The sequence below is a fragment of the Vanessa tameamea genome, chromosome 14 (assembly GCF_037043105.1).
Source record: "Vanessa tameamea isolate UH-Manoa-2023 chromosome 14, ilVanTame1 primary haplotype, whole genome shotgun sequence".
Classification (NCBI taxonomy): Eukaryota; Metazoa; Arthropoda; class Insecta; order Lepidoptera; family Nymphalidae; genus Vanessa; species Vanessa tameamea.
The window spans coordinates 683,876-705,794 of record NC_087322.1 but is presented as its reverse complement, the minus strand read 5'-3'; the positions used below and the strand labels follow the sequence as shown (position 1 = coordinate 705,794).

Genomic DNA, 21,919 nt, shown 5'->3' with positions numbered 1-21,919 from the left:
CTCAGTAAAGTTTTGCCCTACTAACATCTGCGTATGTAGAAAATTTTTAGCAACCACATATGCCATAATGTTTGCTTCTACGGAGTCTAAACGTAATAAAAAATTTGTTTTCCCTAAAGGTTGAACTCCAACATTTGCTATCCCACGTATAATTGGTAAATTATCAGTAGAAATATTTAATCCAAATTCAGAAGTAGTTTCGAGTCGTATAAGCGTGCAGTCACTTCCCAAGTCAACAAAACATTCAATTGTAAATAAAGAATTTATTACTGCCTGTTTATAATATTTAGATTTTTTTACGCTTGTACTTTCTGACAATAATACACGTTTTTCATTGTTTAACACATTGTTAGTTTTCTGCGGACAGTTTGAAATAATATGACCGAATTTATTACATCTATCACATTTTAAAATTGGTTTAGAGCACTGATAGACTCTATGCCCTTTTTCGTTACAATTAAAGCATAACGGTGAAAAACTATCATGTTCAGAATTTAACTTTGTATTTTTGATACGACATTGTATTGTACGATGCCCAGGTTCATTACATTTATTACAGAATAAATGATTATTTAGTTTATTTCTATTTAAATTAGAATTACGATAAATATCTTTGTGTTCTTTACAAACGTCTTTAAGAAATTTTAAGAGATCTTCAGGTTCTGTAAAACGAGCGGATGACGCTCCAGCACGTATTGTACGATCATCTATACCGTGTATAATGCAATCTACTGCCTTTTTCCCAAAAATATCACACGCATTTATTAAATTTATTTTCTCATAGAAATAATCATCTAAATTATCTCCTACCCTCATTCGTTTTTCAAGCATTTCTGTTAAAATTACTCCGAAGTTAGTTTCGGATGGAAAAGCTTTTCGAAGTAATATTTGCCACTCTGACCAGGTATGCAAGACAGTATTTTGACTATTATACCAATTTTTAGCATTACCAGACAACTTAGGTAAAGCAAAATGCACAATATGAGATTCACTCCATCCGTATATTTTTGCACACTCATTTACTTTTGATAACCATAAATCGATACGATGATTCTTTACAGATGGGTCAAATTCCGGTAACAAGTTATTATTATGCGGTAAACTAGGCTTTATTAATGTTTGAACAAATTTAGCTAAATCACTAAAGTTAAGTATTGCATTCGAGGAATTTAAATTATCTGCCTCACCTAATGCATTCAATGGCATGCGCTTTGGTACGGTCGATGACCTCGGAGAAAAAATTGCCTCAGGTACGTCATTGATCGATTGTTCCTGAACTGGACGGGAATGTCCAGTCTGGAACTCACCTTCATCGTTAACACTATCTCGTCCGGTCGCAGAATAGACTCTTGAAGTCGCAATGTCTCGTCCGGTCGCAGAATGGAGTCTCGGAATCGTAAGATCTCGTCCGGTCACAGAATGGAGTCTCGGAATCGTAAGATCTCGTCCGGTCGCAGAACAGCTCAATCTTCTTCCAACGCCATCGTGTCTCGTTGCATAACTGTTTTCAGTCAAATTGATGTAATCTTGTCTAGTCGCCAAGTCTTTTGTTCTATTGTTATTGCTTTGTATGGGACTTGGTGTTCTTGTTCTATTTCCTCTATAGTGGGTATTCGTATCTTTTGTAGTATGGTTTTTCTTCTTTGCGTTACTTTTATTTTTTCTTGAATTTTTTTTTATTGTTATGAGAAGTATCATCGTCTTCATCAGTTTGTCTTTTTCGCTTATCAAATGGATTGCGAGATCTTGAGCGTGGTCGTTTATAGCGATGCATTTTTAAAACGAAATTTATCCCACTTCTGATAATAAATACACCAGTACACAGAATATTTATTTATTATTTGTTTTATTTTATAAATATTATAGTTCTGAAGTTAAATATCCAATTCACAAAAATCAGCTATTTCAATCCATGCGCGACTCTCCTTTTTTATTTTTTAATAATGCTTTTGCGCGGGAAAACATCTTGTATTATATTGTAAAGCCATACGAATGACGTTCTTAAATCGATTATACTTTTATGAAATCAGATATAATAACAAAATATGAGTTTATTAAATATATAATTATAATATAAATGTAACTACATAAATAAGTATTTCTAACACTAATAACAACAACAACAAAAAGATATAGAAAACAAAATAGCATTTTATATAAACAAATGAACAACAGGGACAAGGTCAAATTGGTTATCAATTATGAATGATTTCAGTTAACAATAATATTTTTAACATATTATGCTAAGTATTCTGTCAATTCAACAGTTTTATATAATGTACAGAGCCAAATATCAGAATAAAATGACACCTAATTAAAGGTTTATATAAATAATATTATCTATTGTGATTTGTCTAGTCTTATTTTCTAGTAAACCGTACAGGCTCAAAACAAAATGGATGAAATCGATTTTACTTTTTTCCTTAATTAATAATTATCTATCGTTTTAATGATTATTATAAGAACAATAATCTGATCAAAGAATATTTTCATATATTTCATCATATCATTCAATGATTTAGCGGAATAGGAATGACTAATGACTTGTTTTGTACACATTATTTCCATGCTATGCTACGTCACAAAGAAGGTTTTTCGCCCACGTTCCAGAAACGATTTCACTGTCTGCACCTAACTACCTATAGCTATTTCAACTATTACTAAGCCCTAGAAAGAGACAAAATAAATGTCGGTGAACTTCGTTGTTCATCGTCAACAATATTGATCGTAATCGTCGCCGTCTATATAAAGAATCGGAACGCTTCTTGCGCATTTATTTTCAAATAAGAGCTCAAATAAGAGAGAACTGAGAATTGAAATATATTGTGTTAACATTAATTTATACTAAGACAAAGAATTACATAAATTTGGAATAGAATTAAACTAAGTGGTAAGTTTTGTTTAACATATTTGTTGTAATTTGCATTAATAAATGTCGGTTCTCGTAAGGACTCTAAATTGAAATAGATACTTCCCTGACCGCCATCTTGTTTTCATATGATCTCGTTTTTCGTTACAAATACTCTTTGTGTTTGTTCGTCTTAGTGTCTAAAGTTTTATACAAAATTAATGAGTTAGTAAGTAGAAACAAAATTAACAAAGCATACTAATAACTTAACGTTCTTTTTTAAAGACGGAATTTCAGGGAAATTATTTTATTGATGCAACAAAAACCTTCCTTACAATATTAACTATTATAGCTGAGAAGATTTCAATGTGTTAATTTCATAAATACATAGATAAGATAAAAGGGGTAGACGTTATAGTTTTACTCAATATCATTTTTTAAACTCCGTATGTCAAATATTTAATATTTTATTCAAGTAATAACTTGTACAAAGTAGTTCATTCATTCATTGTAGGTAGTAATATTAAAATATAATATTCAAAGCAGATAACATTTGTACTCAATTAAATTGTCATAAAAAAATTTTTATGCGGATATGACGCATCTACCTACTAACCTAGATTTAAATATTGAAAGTTTACCAATGAATTCAACGATATTTTTACAAAATAATGCACATTTTTAGTAAAAGGGAAGTAAATTTGCTTATTACGCATATTGCAAATGAATAATAACCTTGATCAGATAATTTTATTTAGATAAGGTGAAAAATATTGTAACAAAACCTGTAATTAATATTGATAAATTTCAAGGATAATTTCTTATATTTATTATTATGTGCTATCATATAATCAATATTTCAATTTAATATATAAGATTCAAGGTTAACGTTTTGTCTGTATTTGATTACAAGAATATTGATACATACTTCTAGGATTGAAGTTGTTGCATATTTTTTAATTTATAGAAGTTTAATATCTGTTATTAAAACTCGTTAACCGAGTTAATTTGTTTTTGAGAGTAGTATTCAGTAATGTAATACTAAAGCTGATAATATATCATTAAGAATACTTTAATAAAGCATAATGTCAGTGTATTGTGTGAATATAGTGAGATTTTTAATTTATATATAGCCAGCAGTTTTTTTAATTTTTTTTAAAAGGTACACCGTAAATAGCACCCTGATGTAAAGTGGTCACCACTAGATCCCATAGACATTGGTGCTGTTAGGAATATGAAACATCCCTTGCTTCGCCAGTGCCACCATCCTTGCGAACTAAGATGTTTTGTCCCTTTTGCCTGTAGTTATACTGGCTCACTCGCCCCTTCAAAGCGGAACACAACAATACCAAGTATTGCTGTTTGGCGGCAGAATATCTGATAAGTGGGTACCTACCCAGATGGTTTTGCACAAAGCCCTACTACCAAGTTATTATAATTTAGTGAAATTTAGGACTCAAATGTGCATAGACTAGTTGAATAGCATTTGATTAATTTCTTGATATTACATTTTGAAATCTTTGTACTCTGTATATTAGTCAATGTTTAAAATAATGATACGTTAAAAACAGAACTATAAGATATTTTTTTTCATTACAGATCATCATGCAGATCTTTGTCAAGACTTTGACTGGTAAAACTATTACTCTAGAAGTTGAGGCATCAGACACAATCGAAAATGTAAAGGCAAAGATCCAAGACAAGGAAGGTATCCCTCCAGACCAACAGCGTCTCATTTTCGCTGGCAAGCAGTTGGAAGATGGTCGCACTCTGTCTGATTACAATATCCAGAAAGAATCGACACTCCACTTGGTATTGCGTCTGCGAGGTGGTATGCAGATCTTCGTCAAGACCTTGACTGGCAAAACAATTACTCTGGAAGTAGAAGCTTCAGATACAATCGAAAATGTAAAAGCTAAGATCCAAGACAAGGAAGGTATCCCTCCAGACCAACAGCGTCTCATTTTCGCCGGTAAGCAGTTGGAAGATGGTCGCACTCTGTCTGATTACAATATCCAGAAAGAATCGACACTCCACTTGGTATTGCGTCTGCGAGGTGGTATGCAGATCTTCGTCAAGACCTTGACTGGCAAAACAATCACTCTCGAAGTTGAGGCTTCAGACACAATAGAAAATGTAAAAGCAAAAATTCAAGACAAGGAAGGTATCCCTCCAGACCAACAGCGTCTTATTTTCGCCGGTAAGCAGTTGGAAGATGGCCGCACTCTGTCTGATTACAATATCCAAAAAGAATCTACACTCCACTTGGTATTGCGTCTGCGAGGTGGTATGCAGATCTTCGTCAAGACCTTGACTGGCAAAACAATCACTCTGGAAGTTGAGGCTTCAGACACAATAGAAAATGTAAAAGCAAAAATTCAAGACAAGGAAGGTATCCCTCCAGACCAACAGCGTCTTATTTTCGCCGGTAAGCAGTTGGAAGATGGCCGCACTCTGTCTGATTACAATATCCAAAAAGAATCTACACTCCACTTGGTATTGCGTCTGCGAGGTGGTATGCAGATCTTCGTCAAGACCTTGACTGGCAAAACAATTACTCTGGAAGTAGAAGCTTCAGATACAATCGAAAATGTAAAAGCTAAGATCCAAGACAAGGAAGGCATCCCTCCAGACCAACAGCGTCTCATTTTCGCCGGTAAGCAGTTGGAAGATGGTCGCACTCTGTCTGATTACAATATCCAGAAAGAATCGACACTCCACTTGGTATTGCGTCTGCGAGGTGGTATGCAGATCTTCGTCAAGACCTTGACTGGCAAAACAATCACTCTCGAAGTTGAGGCTTCAGACACAATAGAAAATGTAAAAGCAAAAATTCAAGACAAGGAAGGTATCCCTCCAGACCAACAGCGTCTTATTTTCGCCGGTAAGCAGTTGGAAGATGGCCGCACTCTGTCTGATTACAATATCCAAAAAGAATCTACACTCCACTTGGTATTGCGTCTGCGAGGTGGTATGCAGATCTTCGTCAAGACCTTGACTGGCAAAACAATTACTCTGGAAGTAGAAGCTTCAGACACAATCGAAAATGTAAAAGCTAAGATCCAGGACAAGGAAGGCATCCCTCCAGACCAACAGCGTCTAATTTTCGCCGGTAAGCAGTTGGAAGATGGCCGCACTCTGTCTGATTACAATATCCAAAAAGAATCTACACTCCACTTGGTATTGCGTCTGCGAGGTGGTATGCAGATCTTCGTCAAGACCTTGACTGGCAAAACAATCACTCTCGAAGTTGAGGCGTCAGACACAATAGAAAATGTAAAAGCAAAAATTCAAGACAAGGAAGGTATCCCACCAGACCAACAGCGTCTCATTTTCGCCGGTAAGCAGTTGGAAGATGGCCGCACTCTGTCTGATTACAATATCCAAAAAGAATCTACACTTCATTTGGTATTGCGTCTGCGAGGTGGTATGCAGATCTTCGTCAAGACCTTGACTGGCAAAACAATTACTCTGGAAGTTGAGCCCTCTGACACAATCGAAAACGTTAAAGCTAAGATCCAAGACAAGGAAGGCATCCCTCCAGACCAACAGCGTCTCATTTTCGCCGGTAAGCAATTGGAAGATGGCCGCACTCTGTCTGATTACAATATCCAAAAAGAATCTACACTCCACTTAGTATTGCGTCTGCGAGGTGGTATGCAGATCTTCGTTAAGACCTTGACGGGCAAAACAATCACTCTCGAAGTTGAGGCATCAGACACAATCGAAAATGTAAAGGCAAAAATTCAAGACAAGGAAGGTATCCCTCCAGACCAACAGCGTCTCATTTTCGCCGGTAAGCAGTTGGAAGATGGCCGCACTCTGTCTGATTACAATATCCAAAAAGAATCTACACTCCACTTGGTATTGCGTCTGCGAGGTGGTATGCAGATCTTCGTCAAGACCTTGACTGGCAAAACAATCACTCTCGAAGTTGAGGCGTCAGACACAATAGAAAATGTAAAAGCAAAAATTCAAGACAAGGAAGGTATCCCTCCAGACCAACAGCGTCTTATTTTCGCCGGTAAGCAGTTGGAAGATGGCCGCACTCTGTCTGATTACAATATCCAAAAAGAATCTACACTCCACTTGGTATTGCGTCTGCGAGGTGGTATGCAGATCTTCGTCAAGACCTTGACTGGCAAAACAATCACTCTCGAAGTTGAGGCGTCAGACACAATAGAAAATGTAAAAGCAAAAATTCAAGACAAGGAAGGTATCCCTCCAGACCAACAGCGTCTCATTTTCGCCGGCAAGCAGTTGGAAGATGGTCGCACTCTATCAGATTACAACATCCAGAAAGAGTCGACACTTCATTTGGTGCTCAGACTGCGAGGTGGTGTTTAATAATTAAAAGAAAAATAAATTGTTTATGCATTTAAAATTGTATTTTTTTTTGCACACAATATAAACATTAAACGAATTTATTACATCTTAGAATTTGTAATTATTATTTTTTCAAAAATGCAGATAAAAAACACATTTTTTTACATAGTCTACGTACTCATCAACGTATAAAATGAGATAAATATTAAATCTGTTATCTATGCAATAAATTTAACATATGTAATCGTAAATTAGCTAGTATCTTGTTTCCAAGACATGTTATAATTATAAAGTTTATGGCTAGATGTTACTCAATCACGCCAGAATGATCTAAAAATTGAGTTGATTGGCACAGGTTATTTTTATACTGGAAAAATGTATCTAACAGCCGGGCCACGGGACGTTCGCCGACGCGAATATTCGCGCGGTGTGAATTCTAGTGGAATTCCCCTCTATACCCCGATTCTTATTCAAATCATGTACTACACAATCTCTCCAAATATTAGGTGTTGAACCACAAAACGATTACTGTCTAAACAATATCGAGATAATTTCGATAGTCATTTTGCCGTCGGACGTCCTTACTGGTCGCGGTGGCGAACGTCACGTCCGTGGCCTGCAAACGGTGTCACGCGAATTGTCGATTCGCCATTCGCTTCGCCGTTCGCACCGCCGATCTCCGTGGCCAGGCCGTAACTGTCGTATCTAGCCATAACCATATGGGTTATAGCATGCATATAATTTTCCCTTATGTTTTAAGTGGTCGTCAAGAATTTTGATTTGCCCAGTTACAAGTTTTTCCCTTTAAATGAATATCGAGATATACCTCACCACTTGTCGCTTTAAAGCGATTATGGCCTGGTGGGGCATGGCATAATTTACTATATTTCCTATAAATTAGAGTCAGAAGTGGTGTCGCCCAAATTCGTAGTCGTCGTATAGTCCGCTCACAGTTATTTTACCTCTGGCTATTAAGTTGGCTAACTTGTGCTATGTTTCGCTATAGCTAGTTTCTAAAATTCCTTCGTATAAAATTATCGTGATAGATGAGGGAATATTTGGTGGTAGTGGTAGAATAATATGAAGCTAGCTGTCGTACATATAAAATATCTATTTACTTCTACCTGAGCCAAATTGAGGATTATATTTTTAACCCGTATACAGTGGTGGTCAAATACCTATATAATTCCGTGCAACCAGTGGTAGTAGCTACAAGAGACATGGCATGGCTTAGTGTGTTATACATATAATTATAATTGTTTTTTGGTAATAAATAAAAAGAAGTACGAATTGATCAAAGTTTTTATTAATAATAAGAATAATCTAAACGGACATCATCAGACGAGAACGAATAATCAGAAGTACTATCAGACTCTGTATCCAATTTATCGTTCACTTGTATAATAAATTTTTCAAATTCATCGTCTACCTATCCATCTTTTTATCCTCAGTATGATGAACTAGTTTACATTTCTCTGTAGTAATTGATTGGAAAGATTCATGGGTCAGCTTTGCTATATTTTCTGCTAATTAGTTATGACTTATGGGGTAAATTAGGTATAAGTTTTTCTTGCAGACATTTCCTGAAATTGGTTTTATTCATGTCATCGTGATAATCCCGTCTTTTATTGCGATTTATATATTAATTGTGCATTTGGTAGAAAACGCATTTCACCTCCGGCATGTCTTATTATCCAGCCAGCACCAACAGAATCGAATTTTAGAACGCTATCTTAATCCTCAATTTGCCAACACTTTGAAGGGAATGAGAAGCGTGGATATATGTCTCGTCGAGAACCACCGGTCGGCTTTCAATTCGATTTTGCCGTATAACGATGTCTCCAAAGTACTATGTCAAATCTTTCCATTAGAATTTTTCTTTTAGAGTCGCATTTTTTAAATCGAAATCCTATTTGCCGAATAATTTTCCACAATATAGTACGACCACCTTTAAAGACAATATTGATCTTTAACTCTGCTAAAAGTTTCGTTAAAGTTGAAACCTCTTTTCTGTATTACTTTTTATTAAATAGGTCTTTTCCTCGTTATAGAGATTTTTCGAGACGTGGAAGCAACAATTTCACCTTCTTTAGTAATGGTGCTGATGATTTTCTCAGACAAACCTGAAATTTAAAAAGCCTTAATTAATAAACTTACAACATTTAATTTACAGTCACACATAAAGGTAACGTTTACTATTAACTTAACGATTTCACTTGTACGCACTTAGAAAATACTTTTACTACATATAGTGTGTGCCGTGGATGGAAGGTGAATAATACTATAACCCATATTGGTACAATCCTATTTATTTGTAAAAATTATAATTTTATGTAATTATCATTAATCTGAAATTATAACATTTCACCGAAGTAGAGAATTATTTTTCAACATACGGGAAATGTGTAATAGCAGGTAACATTATTTTACATACCTGTCATGGCAGCTACCCGTTTCAAAGCGAATAACAGGACCTTTATTAGCTTTTTTCTTTTCACAAAATTCACGCACAGCTTGCACGATCTTTCTTCCGAATTCTTTTTGGCATGATTAAATGTAATTAATCACTGAATTTATCATTTAACTCGAGGAGCTCTGAACAATTAGACAGTCAATAATGCCAATCTAATGCCGGTCATACACGCTACGGTCTGCCGGAAAGGTCCACCTGAGCAAGTATGCCTGCGCAGGTCAACCGAACATTGGTAGCGTGTATGGGGACATTCCGGTGTACCGGAGCGGTCTTCAGTTCTTTTTGCGATGGCATCGAATGAGGACGATGACGCGCTGGCATTGGTAGGCCTTGCTTTAATTTTGAAGATAAAAGATACAAAAACAGTGAAAAGGAAGCGAAAAAAGTGGTGTAAGCATTGGTTATTGAAAAGGAAAACATATAGTCATGTTAATTTATTGAATGAATTAAAATTTGAACCGGAAGATTTTAAAAACTATCTCCGAATGGACGAGAAAACATACCTTAAATTACTTGAAATGGTTACTCCTATGATAAAAAAAGAAGACACAATTATGAGAAATAGTATTTCTGCGCACAAGAGATTATCAGTTACATTGAGATTTCTCGCAAGTGGCAGAAGTTATGAGGACCTAAAATTTTCTGCAATTATTTCGCCTCAGGCGCTTGGAAAAATTATTCCCGAAACATGTGAGGCCTTGTATAAAGTTCTTAGAAGAGATTATTTGAAGGTAAGTAATTGAAACACTGTTATATTACAGATAATATTTATTGAAGAAATACGTATTATTCATTGTCAACATTGAAATTATTAACGAATGTCGCTGTCGAATCTGGAATTGATAAAACTACCTCTGTTTCACTGGGCTGATTTCCCGGAATCGTATGTGATCCCATTTGTGTAGAGTAGGGATTGCCTTGGGAACTGTTCAGTAGATGACTATTTTGAAATGATTGAGAAAGATACTCTGAATTTTGACTGGTGGGAAATGGAAGGCAGGGTGTGCTAGGACTAGGAGAAGAAACAAAACTTACAGGGGTATATGCCCTATTGGAAGTAGGAGAGGATTGATATACATGTTGTCGATATTGCTGAGCAGGAACATAGCTTCGTTTATTTTGTTTCAAAATATCTCTCATGTTAATATAGGTGTGCTCGGGAGTGAGGTGTCCTATTTCTGCTTCAAAGAGTAAATCATTAATTAGTTTTTCTGCGACTAATATTTGTTTCGCATCTAAAGCACTCAATTTCATCGCCACATTTTCGCCAATAACATCGCACCTATCTTCTGTTACAATTGGGCGAGGTCGCTTAAAGTGATCTCGTACCGATTCCAATACTTCATTTGCTATGCTTTCATCTTTTGTTTTTGTTTTACACGGTTTTGGTGGGCGAGATGAATTATTATTCGATGATCTCGATGGGGCCTCGTTGTTGTCGGTAGATACGCTGTTGGATAAATATTCTTCATCGGCATTTGAAGAATCTTCAGTATTGTCTCTCTGAAAACAAATAATTTTGATACATGTTTGTGTCCCGCTGCTATAGATATTTCACATCAAAAATAGCTACTTATTGTATAAATGATAAATCTGTTATTTTTATTTTACAGTTTCCAACATCTGAAGAATATTGGAAAGAAATAGCAAAGATGTATGAAGAACGATGGAACTTTCCTCATTGTCTTGGTGCAATAGATGGAAAGCACATAGCGATTGTTCCACCAGCTAATAGTGGATCATATTTTTATAATTATAAAGGGCAACATAGTGTGGTTCTTATGGCAATTGTTAATGCAAAATACCAATTTGTATACATAGATATTGGCATGAATGGTAGAATATCCGATGGAGGGGTTCTACAAAACACAAAATTTTTTGATAAATTAGAAAATAGTGATTTACATATTCCAAGCAGTGAATTGTTAACAGGAAGTAACCGAAATTTACCATATGTACTTGTGGCAGATGACGCGTTCCCATTACGCCCCGATATGATAAAACCGTTTCGGCAGGCAGATTTAACATCGCGAGAAAGAAAAATCCTGAATTACAGATTATCTCGCGCGAGGCGCACTGTTGAAAACGCTTTCGGGATAATGGCATCACGATTTCGGATATTTTATACTCATATACATTTAGAACCCGTAAATATCGATAAAGTAGTGAAAGCATCTTGTGCATTACATAACTTTTTAATTGAACACTCAAAAAAGTCTTATGCACCTCAAAAATGTTTTTATCGAGAAAACTCTGAAAACGGGACTATAATTTCTGAAGGACATTACAATACACTAAAGACTTAATACACAAAATAGTACCATGGAAAATTTGGATAGAAGAAACCCAGGAAATACTTTGAACAACGCGAAGATAGTCCGCAACAATTTTATGAATTATTTCAATCAGGAGGGAAGGGTACTATGGTAAAATGATCATGTAAATTAGAAAAACTGTTTTGGAAAAAATATAACCGACTCCAGAAAAACCTACTAAAATAACCTAATTACGGAAGTCGGTGACTTGTTTAGGTATTTTTGATAGATTTTAGTCACCGACTTCCGTAATTAGGTTATTTTAGTAGGTGTTTTTTGGAGTCTGTTATATTTATTGCAAAAAATATTTTATTTTAACATTTTTAATTGTAACTAGATATACATAGCATCATATATCGTCATTGGAAAACGCTCTTTCAAACATAACAACAAACATACACAAAACAATGTTAACTAAGTTAATAATAATAATTAAATATGTTCTACGAGTATGTACTTAATAAAAAATTATACTACGAAGTATGAAATATTTTACTTAGCTCACAACTATTTTCGTCATCACTAAGTTTAAGTTGGATGAAGATTCCCTTGGAGTGCATTGATCATGAACGAAATTGAACAAATCGTAGTACCACAGTTTAATCCGGTACACATCATCAGCAGATGCCCCAGACTTTAAAGATTGGTCATATTTCTCCTTTTCCTTTCTAACATTGCTTCTTAAATTATTGATAATTTTCACAACTGTTTCTTTGTTCGCATCTGGCTCAATTTCTCTCAATTTTTCTATGAGTAATTTATAAGCAGCTTCTTTTTTGTCTCGATTATGGTAATCTTTGTTCTTAATTTGCCAAAGAGATGGATGACTTTTATAAATTTCGATAAAATCTTTAAGGACTTTTTTAGTTGAATTTGGTGGCGCCATTTTGAATTGCTGTATCACGTGGCAATACGATGCGAGCGACGAGACAACCGTCCGAAAGAAACACTAGAAAACAACTGACGCGACCTGCGCAGGCGACCCCGACCGGAGTGCACGCACACACGCAAAGGTACACCGTACGGCGTCACTCGAAAGAATCGATTTTCGATCTTGCGCCGGTCGCCTGCGCAGGCTCAAAAAACTGCACAAGTCTATTTTCCCACACACATTCCGGTCTACCTGCGCAGGCATACTTGCTCAGATGGACCTTTCCGGCAGACCGTAGCGTGTATGGCCGGCATAACGCGCAGCCTTTTTGATAGATGTCAGAGGTAAAATAACTGTGAACGGACTGTACATACCTACTACAATATAATTTATCTGTGATGACACTTGACATTTTAAAAATTTAAATACAAATTTATAGGTATACAACTATACAGCAGTCCGTACTCCTTGCATATTGTTTAATAACTTTATAAGAATAGCTCTATTTTATTTCATTTATTATAGATTTTGTATTATTGGGTACAAGTAACAAGTCTAACAATAAAAAATAAATAGTTACGTCGTGCTTTTTCTGTATTTAACAAAATTGTTAATGTTAGATAAGTAATATTTGATGTAATATTTGATCATGGAAATAAATTACGTGTTTTTATTTACATTAGTAGCGTCATTTGTATGTTTTTCTCATTGTAAGTACATATAATTTAAAACAAGAAATTATAAATATAGATTATATTATGAAACATAAATATTGTTTTTATGTGTTTTAAGGTTCGATATATCAAAATTTAAAGTATTTTGAAACGTTGCATGCTTCAAAATTCACGCATCACATTGTGAAACGAGGTGTGAAGTTATCTCATCATCCTTTTAATATAATCAAGGAGTTGCAATTTCAAACTCTCGGGAAGAGCTTTAGACTTATTCTGCATCCGCACAACTCAGTTCTGCATTCAAATTTTAAGGCGTACTCTGTGGATGCTGATGGAAATAAAAGTATTATTCATATCGGTAAGTATTACTATTATGGTCACTATTTTGTGTAAAATACTTATTAAAAGAACTATAAAATTTAAACATGATTTTATTCCTATTCATGAAGTCATTGTATTTGTAGTTTAATAGTACATCAAAACCTATGTTATTTTTCGCAAAATCGAAATATTCTTAATTTAAGCTGGCTCATGAAAGCACTTTTGAATCATCCTGTTACATAACATAACAACTTAGTTCCTAAAGCTGGAGCTGCATTTGCGATGTAAGAAATGTTAATATTGCTTAAAGAGCAAGTGTCAATCTTTATCATCAGGTGCCATATTCGCTTGACACCCTACCTATATCACAAAAAAAAAACATCTTTCAAGACCACTGCTCTACGTAGAGCTGTCATGCCCTTCCCAAGCCATTTGTGCAAGTTCTTAAGCCATGAAATTCTTCACCACCGAATGATAATGATGTATAATTGTATTTAGACTATGATCACTTTTATACTGGAAGAGTTTTTGGAGAGAAATCATCAGATGTAAAGTTACACATTGAGGATGGAGTCATTACAGGCACCATTCACACTCCTCAGGAAACTTATCACATTGAGGTGAGTCATTCTTTAGTAACTGTTTATCATTTATATATATATCTTTTTGATAACTAACTACAAAAGGCAAGAAGAAAAATTATTTGATATAAACCTCTTTGGCTGTCCTTAAAGTGAAATTCAGTAGTACATGTACATGTTAATTAATAATTATTCATGTTTCTGTAGCCATCATGGCGGCACCTACCACACCTTGATGATAAAACTATGATCACATACCGGTCATCGGATATAAGATTTAGTTGGACCAATTCGAGAGATAGCAAGCCACGTGTCTGTGGTTATGTTAAGGAGGGGAAAGGTATAAGAGATAATAAAATTTATATTTGTTTTATGATAACAGAAAATATATTAATATAATCTATTTTTATAAATAGAATTAGAAGACGACGATGATGAAGATGATTACAATGAAAATTTAGAGTCTAAGCAGGAACAGTTAGAAAAAGACAAATATTTTAGTCAAAATCAAAATACAGATGATAAAAAACCATCACTAGCCCCGAGTGAGGGGAACCAGGGGAAGAATGGAAAGAGAGTTAAAAGACATGACAAGAGTGATTATGAGTACACTCCTACCAAGACACGGTGCCCTCTGCTTCTTGTTGCAGATTATAGATTCTTTCAGGAAATGGGAGCCAGCAACACTAAAACTACAATCAGTTATTTGGTTAGTTTTTGTTTTTTCCATGTCTTGAACATGCCTTGAGCATTGAGTATATGAGCATTTTTTTTCTGGGAAACAGTCTTTATCTTCCAGTAAGGACAATACTTTGATTTCATTTATTTATATATATATTTTTTAATTTAATTTACAACATCCACGGGCTCACAGTTGTACGTGCCCTTTTTTACATTTTATTTTTATAAATTTTCATTTATTTATATTATGATGATGTTGTCAAGATGTCTTTCCTTTTGAGTCTCTTTTAGTATTGATTGCAAGGTCAACTTTGATCTAGTTTAGTAGGACGAGTCTTTATGATCCTCCAATATAATAATATTTTTTCAAAATCGGCTGGACAGAGAATAAAAAAACAAAACACTCCTCAGCTTTATTACAAGTATAATATTCGTAACTACTTAATTTTTATCATATGAAAAATAATGTTGAAGCTATTAAGAATAGACTTTTAACACTTTAAATGTTCGTGATGTACATATTTCTATATTTAATTTGGGGTTTTATCGCGTTTAGACATTTTTCTGGATTCTGTTTCTAATTCGACAAAACTTGAGATAAAATTGTAAAATAAAGCTAGAAGCACGCTACGGACAGTCTTCTCCTTCTAATAGTGGTGTCTCTGTTACAGATCAGCCTCATCGATAGAGTTCATAAAATATATAACGATACAGTTTGGCAGGATCGCCAGGTCAGTACGTTGCGTACGCTAAGTCCATCCTTTCAAAGAGCGCTCAGAATGTAACGCAAGCGATTTCAGGACGCCGATGGGTTCAAGGGGATGGGCTTCGTGATCAAGAAGATACTGGTGCACTCCGAGCCCACTCGCGTGCGCGGGGGGGAGGCGCACTACAACATGGTGCGCGAGAAGTGGGACGTGCGCAACCTGCTCGAGGTGCGGGCGCCGTACGCTCTATTCTAGTAGTCGTAGCAGTAGCAGGCTCCTCGAATAGCTTCAGAAGATTTATACGTATCTAGCGACCCGCCCCGGCTTCGCGCGGGTGCAATGCTGATACTGAATATACTACACAATGTCAACAGCTACGTCCCTGCGTTTTGAATCTGTAACATCTTCGAAAATATTCATTTAAATGACATGCTGTAAAGGGCTATATTGATCTAAATTGAATGCGCAATGTATTTAAAGTACTTAATTGGATAAGGATTCATGCTGTATTACTTAAAATCGCTTCGAATAAGCCGTTATTTCTCGTAAAAGTAAAGGATAAAAATGGTTATTGTGGGTTATCCCTAAGAGATGGACATATACCAACTCAGATATTTTTGAAGACGTTTATAAGATGTAAAATACTCTCTTTTTTTTCTATCCTTTTTTAGTTGGTTCAGCCAGCGCTAGCAATGTAAGCGCAAAAATGTGTTTATTTCGACATCACTTTAGAAATCTCTAAAATCAGTGTCTCTTTACTATATTGTGCATGTATTATACGTATAAATCCTCTTTAATCAATCTATCTATTAAAAAAAACCGCATCAAAATCCGTTGGGCAATTTTAAAGATCTAAGCATCCACAGGAACAGACAGACAGCGGTAAGCGACTTTGTTTTATACTATGTAATCATAAGCAAATTTAATAGTTATTTTGTTTGCGAGAGTTTTTGTTAAAACAACAGATAATTTCCTAAAGACGGCTTCCGTAATGAGTTGAAGCTTAAAGTCCAGTTGTAAAGGTGCGTTTACACCGGGCGACTCATATTTGAAAAATAATTCGCTAGCAAAGGAGATGCTTCTGTATTATCAAGTCATTAAAATCGGTCATTATCTCAATTTATTTTTCAAGATTCGTTCTACGAGAACGTCACTCGTTCTGTTAACAGGTGTTCAGTCGCGAGTACTCACACAAAGACTTCTGCCTGGCGCACCTCTTTACCGACCTTAAGTTCGAGGGCGGAATCCTCGGCCTCGCCTACGTGGGCTCCCCGCGGCGGAACTCCGTCGGCGGCATCTGCACGCCGGGTACGTGCGGCGCGCTGAGCACTGTGATCAGCTGTTCATATGGAATTATGTTTAGTCTCCGTCATAGCGGCCAGTCTCAGAGCAGCTGTGCACAAGTGTGCACAAACACCATTTCTCGTTCGACTCTTACTATCTGATAGGATTCATAAGGCCCGACCCGGGATTTGAATCCGAGACTTGCATTAAACCAGGTCGATAACTGTATTAAAATATGGTCAATGAACGAAGTGATTGAAAAGTTTTAATTGCCACAACCGCTATAATTTTTTTATCATTCAATTATTTTTATTGTATTAGTAAAATTATTATATTTATTATGTGGAGTCTTGTAGTGATGTAATCAATACCGATTACCGATAATGATATATATCATCGGTAAAATTACTTGTAATATTTAAATAAGGATTCTTTTCATAATTCAAAAAAAGTAACAATGTTCGAAAAATACTTTCGATATTGAATACGAATATTCGTTACATCACTAGCGTGTCGTATTTATTTATGTTGTTATTATTATTTTATACCTGCTTAGATTTTTATTTTTGTTTTCAGTTAATTTGGTGCAAAATGTGAGTGTTCCTTTATGTTGCTTTGTTCGCTTTGCGTGTTCCTTTTTATAGCCGTAATATTTGCTATCATTACCAATTAATATTTGTCGTTAAGTTCTTCGCTCTTGTCATTCCCTTTACATTATTTTATTTAGTATTGTTACGAGTCTCGTTTATCCCCCATGAATATGCCAACAGAATGTCGGAGAGTAGGAAGGTATCCTAAAATTATAGACCGGGCAGAATATGTTCTGTAGAAAGTGCGTTAAAATATCCTCCGCACTCAAATGTTCACCAAATAAAATAAAGCTGCGGATAGACGAGACTCCGCGTAGTTTATATCGGAATGTTAGACTCATCCAACCGCGTCACGCCGCCGCCACAGAGTACTTCAAGAACGGGTACACGCTGTACCTGAACTCGGGGCTGTCGTCGTCGCGCAACCACTACGGCCAGCGCGTGATCACCCGCGAGGCCGACCTGGTGACGGCGCACGAGTTCGGCCACAACTGGGGCTCCGAGCACGACCCCGACGTGGCCGAGTGCTCGCCCGCCGCCAGCCACGGGGGCTCCTACCTCATGTACACCTACAGCGTTAGCGGGTACGACGTCAACAACAAGGTGAGCGGGTCCAGTCGGCGCAGCACAGGTGCGCACACAGACGGCCGTTAACGACTCGGTCTCTCGCCAGAGGTTCTCGCCGTGCAGCCTGCGCTCCATCCGCAAGGTGCTGCAGGCCAAGTCGGGGCGCTGCTTCTCGGAGCCCGAGGAGAGCTTCTGCGGCAACCTGCGCGTCGAGGGGGGAGAGGAGTGCGACGCGGGGCTGCTCGGTTAGTGATGGAATCTCTTCCCCGTCGTATTTGCGGCCCGAAATTTGCTCGAGGCGGGAACGTTGCCCATGAAGCCACATAGTAATGTACATAAATAATTTATACAGTATCAAAATGTAATCGATTCGAGTAGGTTTTTACGAGCACACTTGAATTTTCATTTCGTTCGCAATGTAGATTAGATTAGATACCGAGAAGAACCGGTGCTCTTTTTTAACAGTGTTAATGACAATTTTCTAGTAAAATATATGTACATAATAAAATATCACGTTTGTTTACTTCATGTTTAAACATAAGCAAGTGTGTGTTTTGTTCGCGCTGGAGAGGTTAAGCTGGTCGCCGGCAGAGGTGCGAGTGAACCGACCGGTGTCGGCAGCGCGCGGCGCTAACGGTAATACACGAACGTTCCGCTCTCGCAGGGACCGAAGACAACGACATGTGCTGCGACAAGAACTGCAAGCTGAGGAAGAACCAGGGAGCCGTCTGCAGGCAAGTGCGCTCCCCTGCGGCGGCCGCGCCCGCGTGCGGAGTGCGGAGTGCGGAGTGCGTAACGAGTAACGAGTAACGAGTGTCCCCCGCAGCGACAAGAACTCCCCGTGCTGCGCCGGCTGCGTGTTCGCGGCGCCCGGCGTCGTGTGCCGCGAGGCCGCGCACTCCGCCTGCGAGGGGCAGGCCGTCTGCACCGGCGCCTCCGCCGACTGCCCGAAGGTGCGCCGCCCCCGGTCTACGTACGTATGAGTGCCTCCGACGCGGCCACTGACGCGGCGCTGCGCAGGCGCCGGCCATCGCGGACGAGCACGAGTGCGGGGAGCGCGGGCGCTGCCGCAACGGCTCGTGCGTGCCGTACTGCGAGACGCAGGGCCTGCACAGCTGCATGTGCGACGTCGGTACGTCGCGCCGCCGCCGCTTAGCTAACCTAAACGGGGCCGACAGGTCGGTCCTTTCCGTTATTTAGCAGTCGGTCGCTGTTCAAAGTCGATCCCTTTTAATCGTAACGTGATCGTGATGTCGACTCTGATCACCGACATTACTGTGAACGTTCTTATTTTGGACGTATGTGACCTTTTGCAAATATTTCTCAGAAAACTATGAAAACATTTTTTAAGTCTGAATATTAATCATAAAGTTTATATATGTGTTATTTCTAGGATATATTTTAAATTTGTGTTCCCAAAGTAATTAATGATCGATTAATTAATTGTTATTTTCAATTTATAACGTCCGGTTCCTATATTTAACGAACCATTACTGTACGTCAATAACCAACCGTTAGACTACTCTCATGAGTGGTCACGACCCGCATCTTCAAGACAGCCTCAAACCGTGCGACGCCTACCATTCGTAAGCAAAAATATACGTTTTGAATATAGTAACCGGACGGAAATAGTGTGAGGCACTGGTCGTTTTTCATGTTGTCTGTGGCCTTGTAGTGGCGAACGCCTGCAAGCGCTGCTGCCGCAAGAGTTTGAACAAGACCTGTTTCCCGGACGCGCACATCGACATCTTGCCGGATGGGACACCCTGTATTCAAGGCTTCTGCAATAAAGTATGTTACGTATAATAACATCATTACTTTTGAAGGACGGCGAAGTTGATATCCGATTTTTAAAGTGAAATTCAAGTGAGTAAAGATAGTCAATACAATTCTAGTGTTGCATTACTGTACAGACATATCAATCAATAACTGTTTGTACTTTAAATACGGAAGCTATCAGCGAATCGCATCCAATCGGATATGGAAGTGTATATTTTATGGTTTGTTTATCTCTACCTTTATTTCTGGATATAGTGATCTCGTAACTCAGAGGATTTACAATGCTTACATAATACATTGAACTAACTGTGATATTAACTTATCTTACTTACCTTATAACACAATAAATTATAAACTAAATCAATTTATTTTTAAATAAAATGTATGTTGTTTGTCCATGAATTAGCAGTAATATAAAAATAGTAATAACTTCAACGCTATGGCAGGGAGTTTGTGAAAAGACAATTCAGGACGTGGTGGAGCGGTTCTGGGACATCATCGAAGACATCAACATCAACAACGTGCTGGGCTTCCTGCGCGACAACATCGTCGGCGTCGTGGTGCTCGTCTCGGCCTTCGTGTGGATCCCCGCCAGCTGCGTGGTGAGCTCGCCTCCTTACCCTACCGTCCGCACCTTACCGTCCACACCTCACCGCGACACCTTACCGTCCACCGCCCGCTTCGGTGGGAATAAGAAATCATTTAAAATATACCCACCTACGGAACTTTCCCCGGCGATTATTCAGTCTCATACCGATATGGTCATTAGTTTTCATGGACACAAAAAAGAACTTGATTTAATTATTAGTAAGAGCGTGGTACTACTAACGAGTATTTTATTTTTATTATCGTATATTATTTAATATTTTTAGAGTGTCTTTGAATATTGAATATAACGTAACGGTTTAAAAATTACATTACATTAATAATTAAATCTATTTGTTTTTAATATTCAAATAATCGAATATATACATTTTTAATGTATATTATTTTGTCTATAATAGATAAAATAAGACTGTCTATTTATTCGACCTTGTGATTCGACTAAAATTACGATGTTTTTAAACTAATATGTTTTTCATTATAAAACATACAAAAAAAATTTATCACCACCTTTTATTAAAAAAAACACACCATTACAACTAAAGCTAGTCTCTGTCATGTTTACTTTGAATGTTTGGATTTAAATAAAATTATAATTTATTTTGTCCACATGTTTTCCGTCTATCTGACTGCGGTCGTAAGGTTTTTCTGATACCTTTTTGTACTTTATTACTAATTTCACTTGTGTGTTTGTTTTGGTTCAATCGTTTTAATCTGATACATTGATAAATATCTATACGCTTTGTTCAGATAAGTTACGTGGATCGTCGACGACAACGTCAGCACCAGAAATACATGGAGTGGGAGCGACAACACGACCTCGTGCATCCCTCGTCTCCTCGGAAAATAATATATACTAGGTGAATTATTTACGCGACGTGCACTTATCTTTTAAGGAAAATTTTTTTTTGATTTGAAGGGAGAACCAGTGGAAATTAATGTACATATATTTAATTACGCTTTGTCAATATAAAATATATATTATTTTTTACAATTGGTAGGTATCCTCTGTCTCCTTACATATCAAATTGTGAAAATTTAACTACTTCGAATAAATTTGATAGTTGAATTTAAGATTTAACTTTATTAACATTTAATTTTATTTCAGGTTGCCGAAGCAAAAGCCACCCGGGTTAAAAACAGTCATCCAGGGTAGCAGCCAGCTTTAACTCATCAGTATCGTTTACTCTGAGAATAGTTATAAAAACCATGTCACTATTGTAAAACGTATATTATAATTTTTAAAAATATTCGCCTGGAACTCGTTTACTGTATAATTATGGGATAAATAAAACTTGA

At 36.9% G+C, this 21,919-nt stretch overlaps 2 protein-coding genes across 2 annotated transcripts in view; both read left to right on the top strand.

Annotated features, from left to right (window-relative positions):
• Positions 1 to 7,288, top strand: part of LOC113398760 (polyubiquitin-A) — a 36,913-nt gene extending 29,625 nt beyond the window's left edge. The window contains exons 2-3 of the mRNA XM_026637645.2: positions 2,839 to 2,890; positions 4,448 to 7,288. Coding sequence (XP_026493430.2) covers positions 4,454 to 7,195 — 2,742 coding nt within the window. The 5' untranslated portion in view covers positions 2,839 to 2,890; positions 4,448 to 4,453 and the 3' untranslated portion in view covers positions 7,196 to 7,288. The remainder of the gene's footprint in view (positions 1 to 2,838; positions 2,891 to 4,447) is intronic.
• Positions 7,289 to 13,285: 5,997 nt separating this feature from the next.
• LOC113398545 (ADAM 17-like protease) lies at positions 13,286 to 21,916 on the top strand. Its single transcript, XM_026637324.2, has 17 exons — positions 13,286 to 13,543; positions 13,626 to 13,865; positions 14,327 to 14,448; positions 14,617 to 14,749; positions 14,826 to 15,118; positions 15,762 to 15,821; positions 15,891 to 16,025; positions 16,967 to 17,105; positions 18,039 to 18,274; positions 18,345 to 18,483; positions 18,903 to 18,972; positions 19,065 to 19,191; positions 19,259 to 19,370; positions 19,914 to 20,029; positions 20,464 to 20,619; positions 21,371 to 21,480; positions 21,729 to 21,916. Exons 1-17 carry the CDS (start codon positions 13,483 to 13,485, stop codon positions 21,787 to 21,789), a joined length of 2,310 nt encoding a protein of 769 aa, XP_026493109.2. The 5' UTR covers positions 13,286 to 13,482; the 3' UTR covers positions 21,790 to 21,916.
• Positions 21,917 to 21,919: the final 3 nt, after the last annotated feature.

What these genes read in the sequence shown, in the direction of transcription:
- LOC113398545 (XM_026637324.2), top strand. Translation starts at nt 13,483, where the DNA reads ATGGAAATAAATTACGTGTTTTTATTTACATTAGTAGCGTCATTTGTA. An exon ending in ATTTGTATGTTTTTCTCATT is followed by an intron (nt 13,544 to 13,625) that starts GTAAGTACATAT and finishes ATGTGTTTTAAG; the next exon opens with GTTCGATATATCAAAATTTA. An exon ending in CAGTTTGGCAGGATCGCCAG is followed by an intron (nt 15,822 to 15,890) that starts GTCAGTACGTTG and finishes AAGCGATTTCAG; the next exon opens with GACGCCGATGGGTTCAAGGG.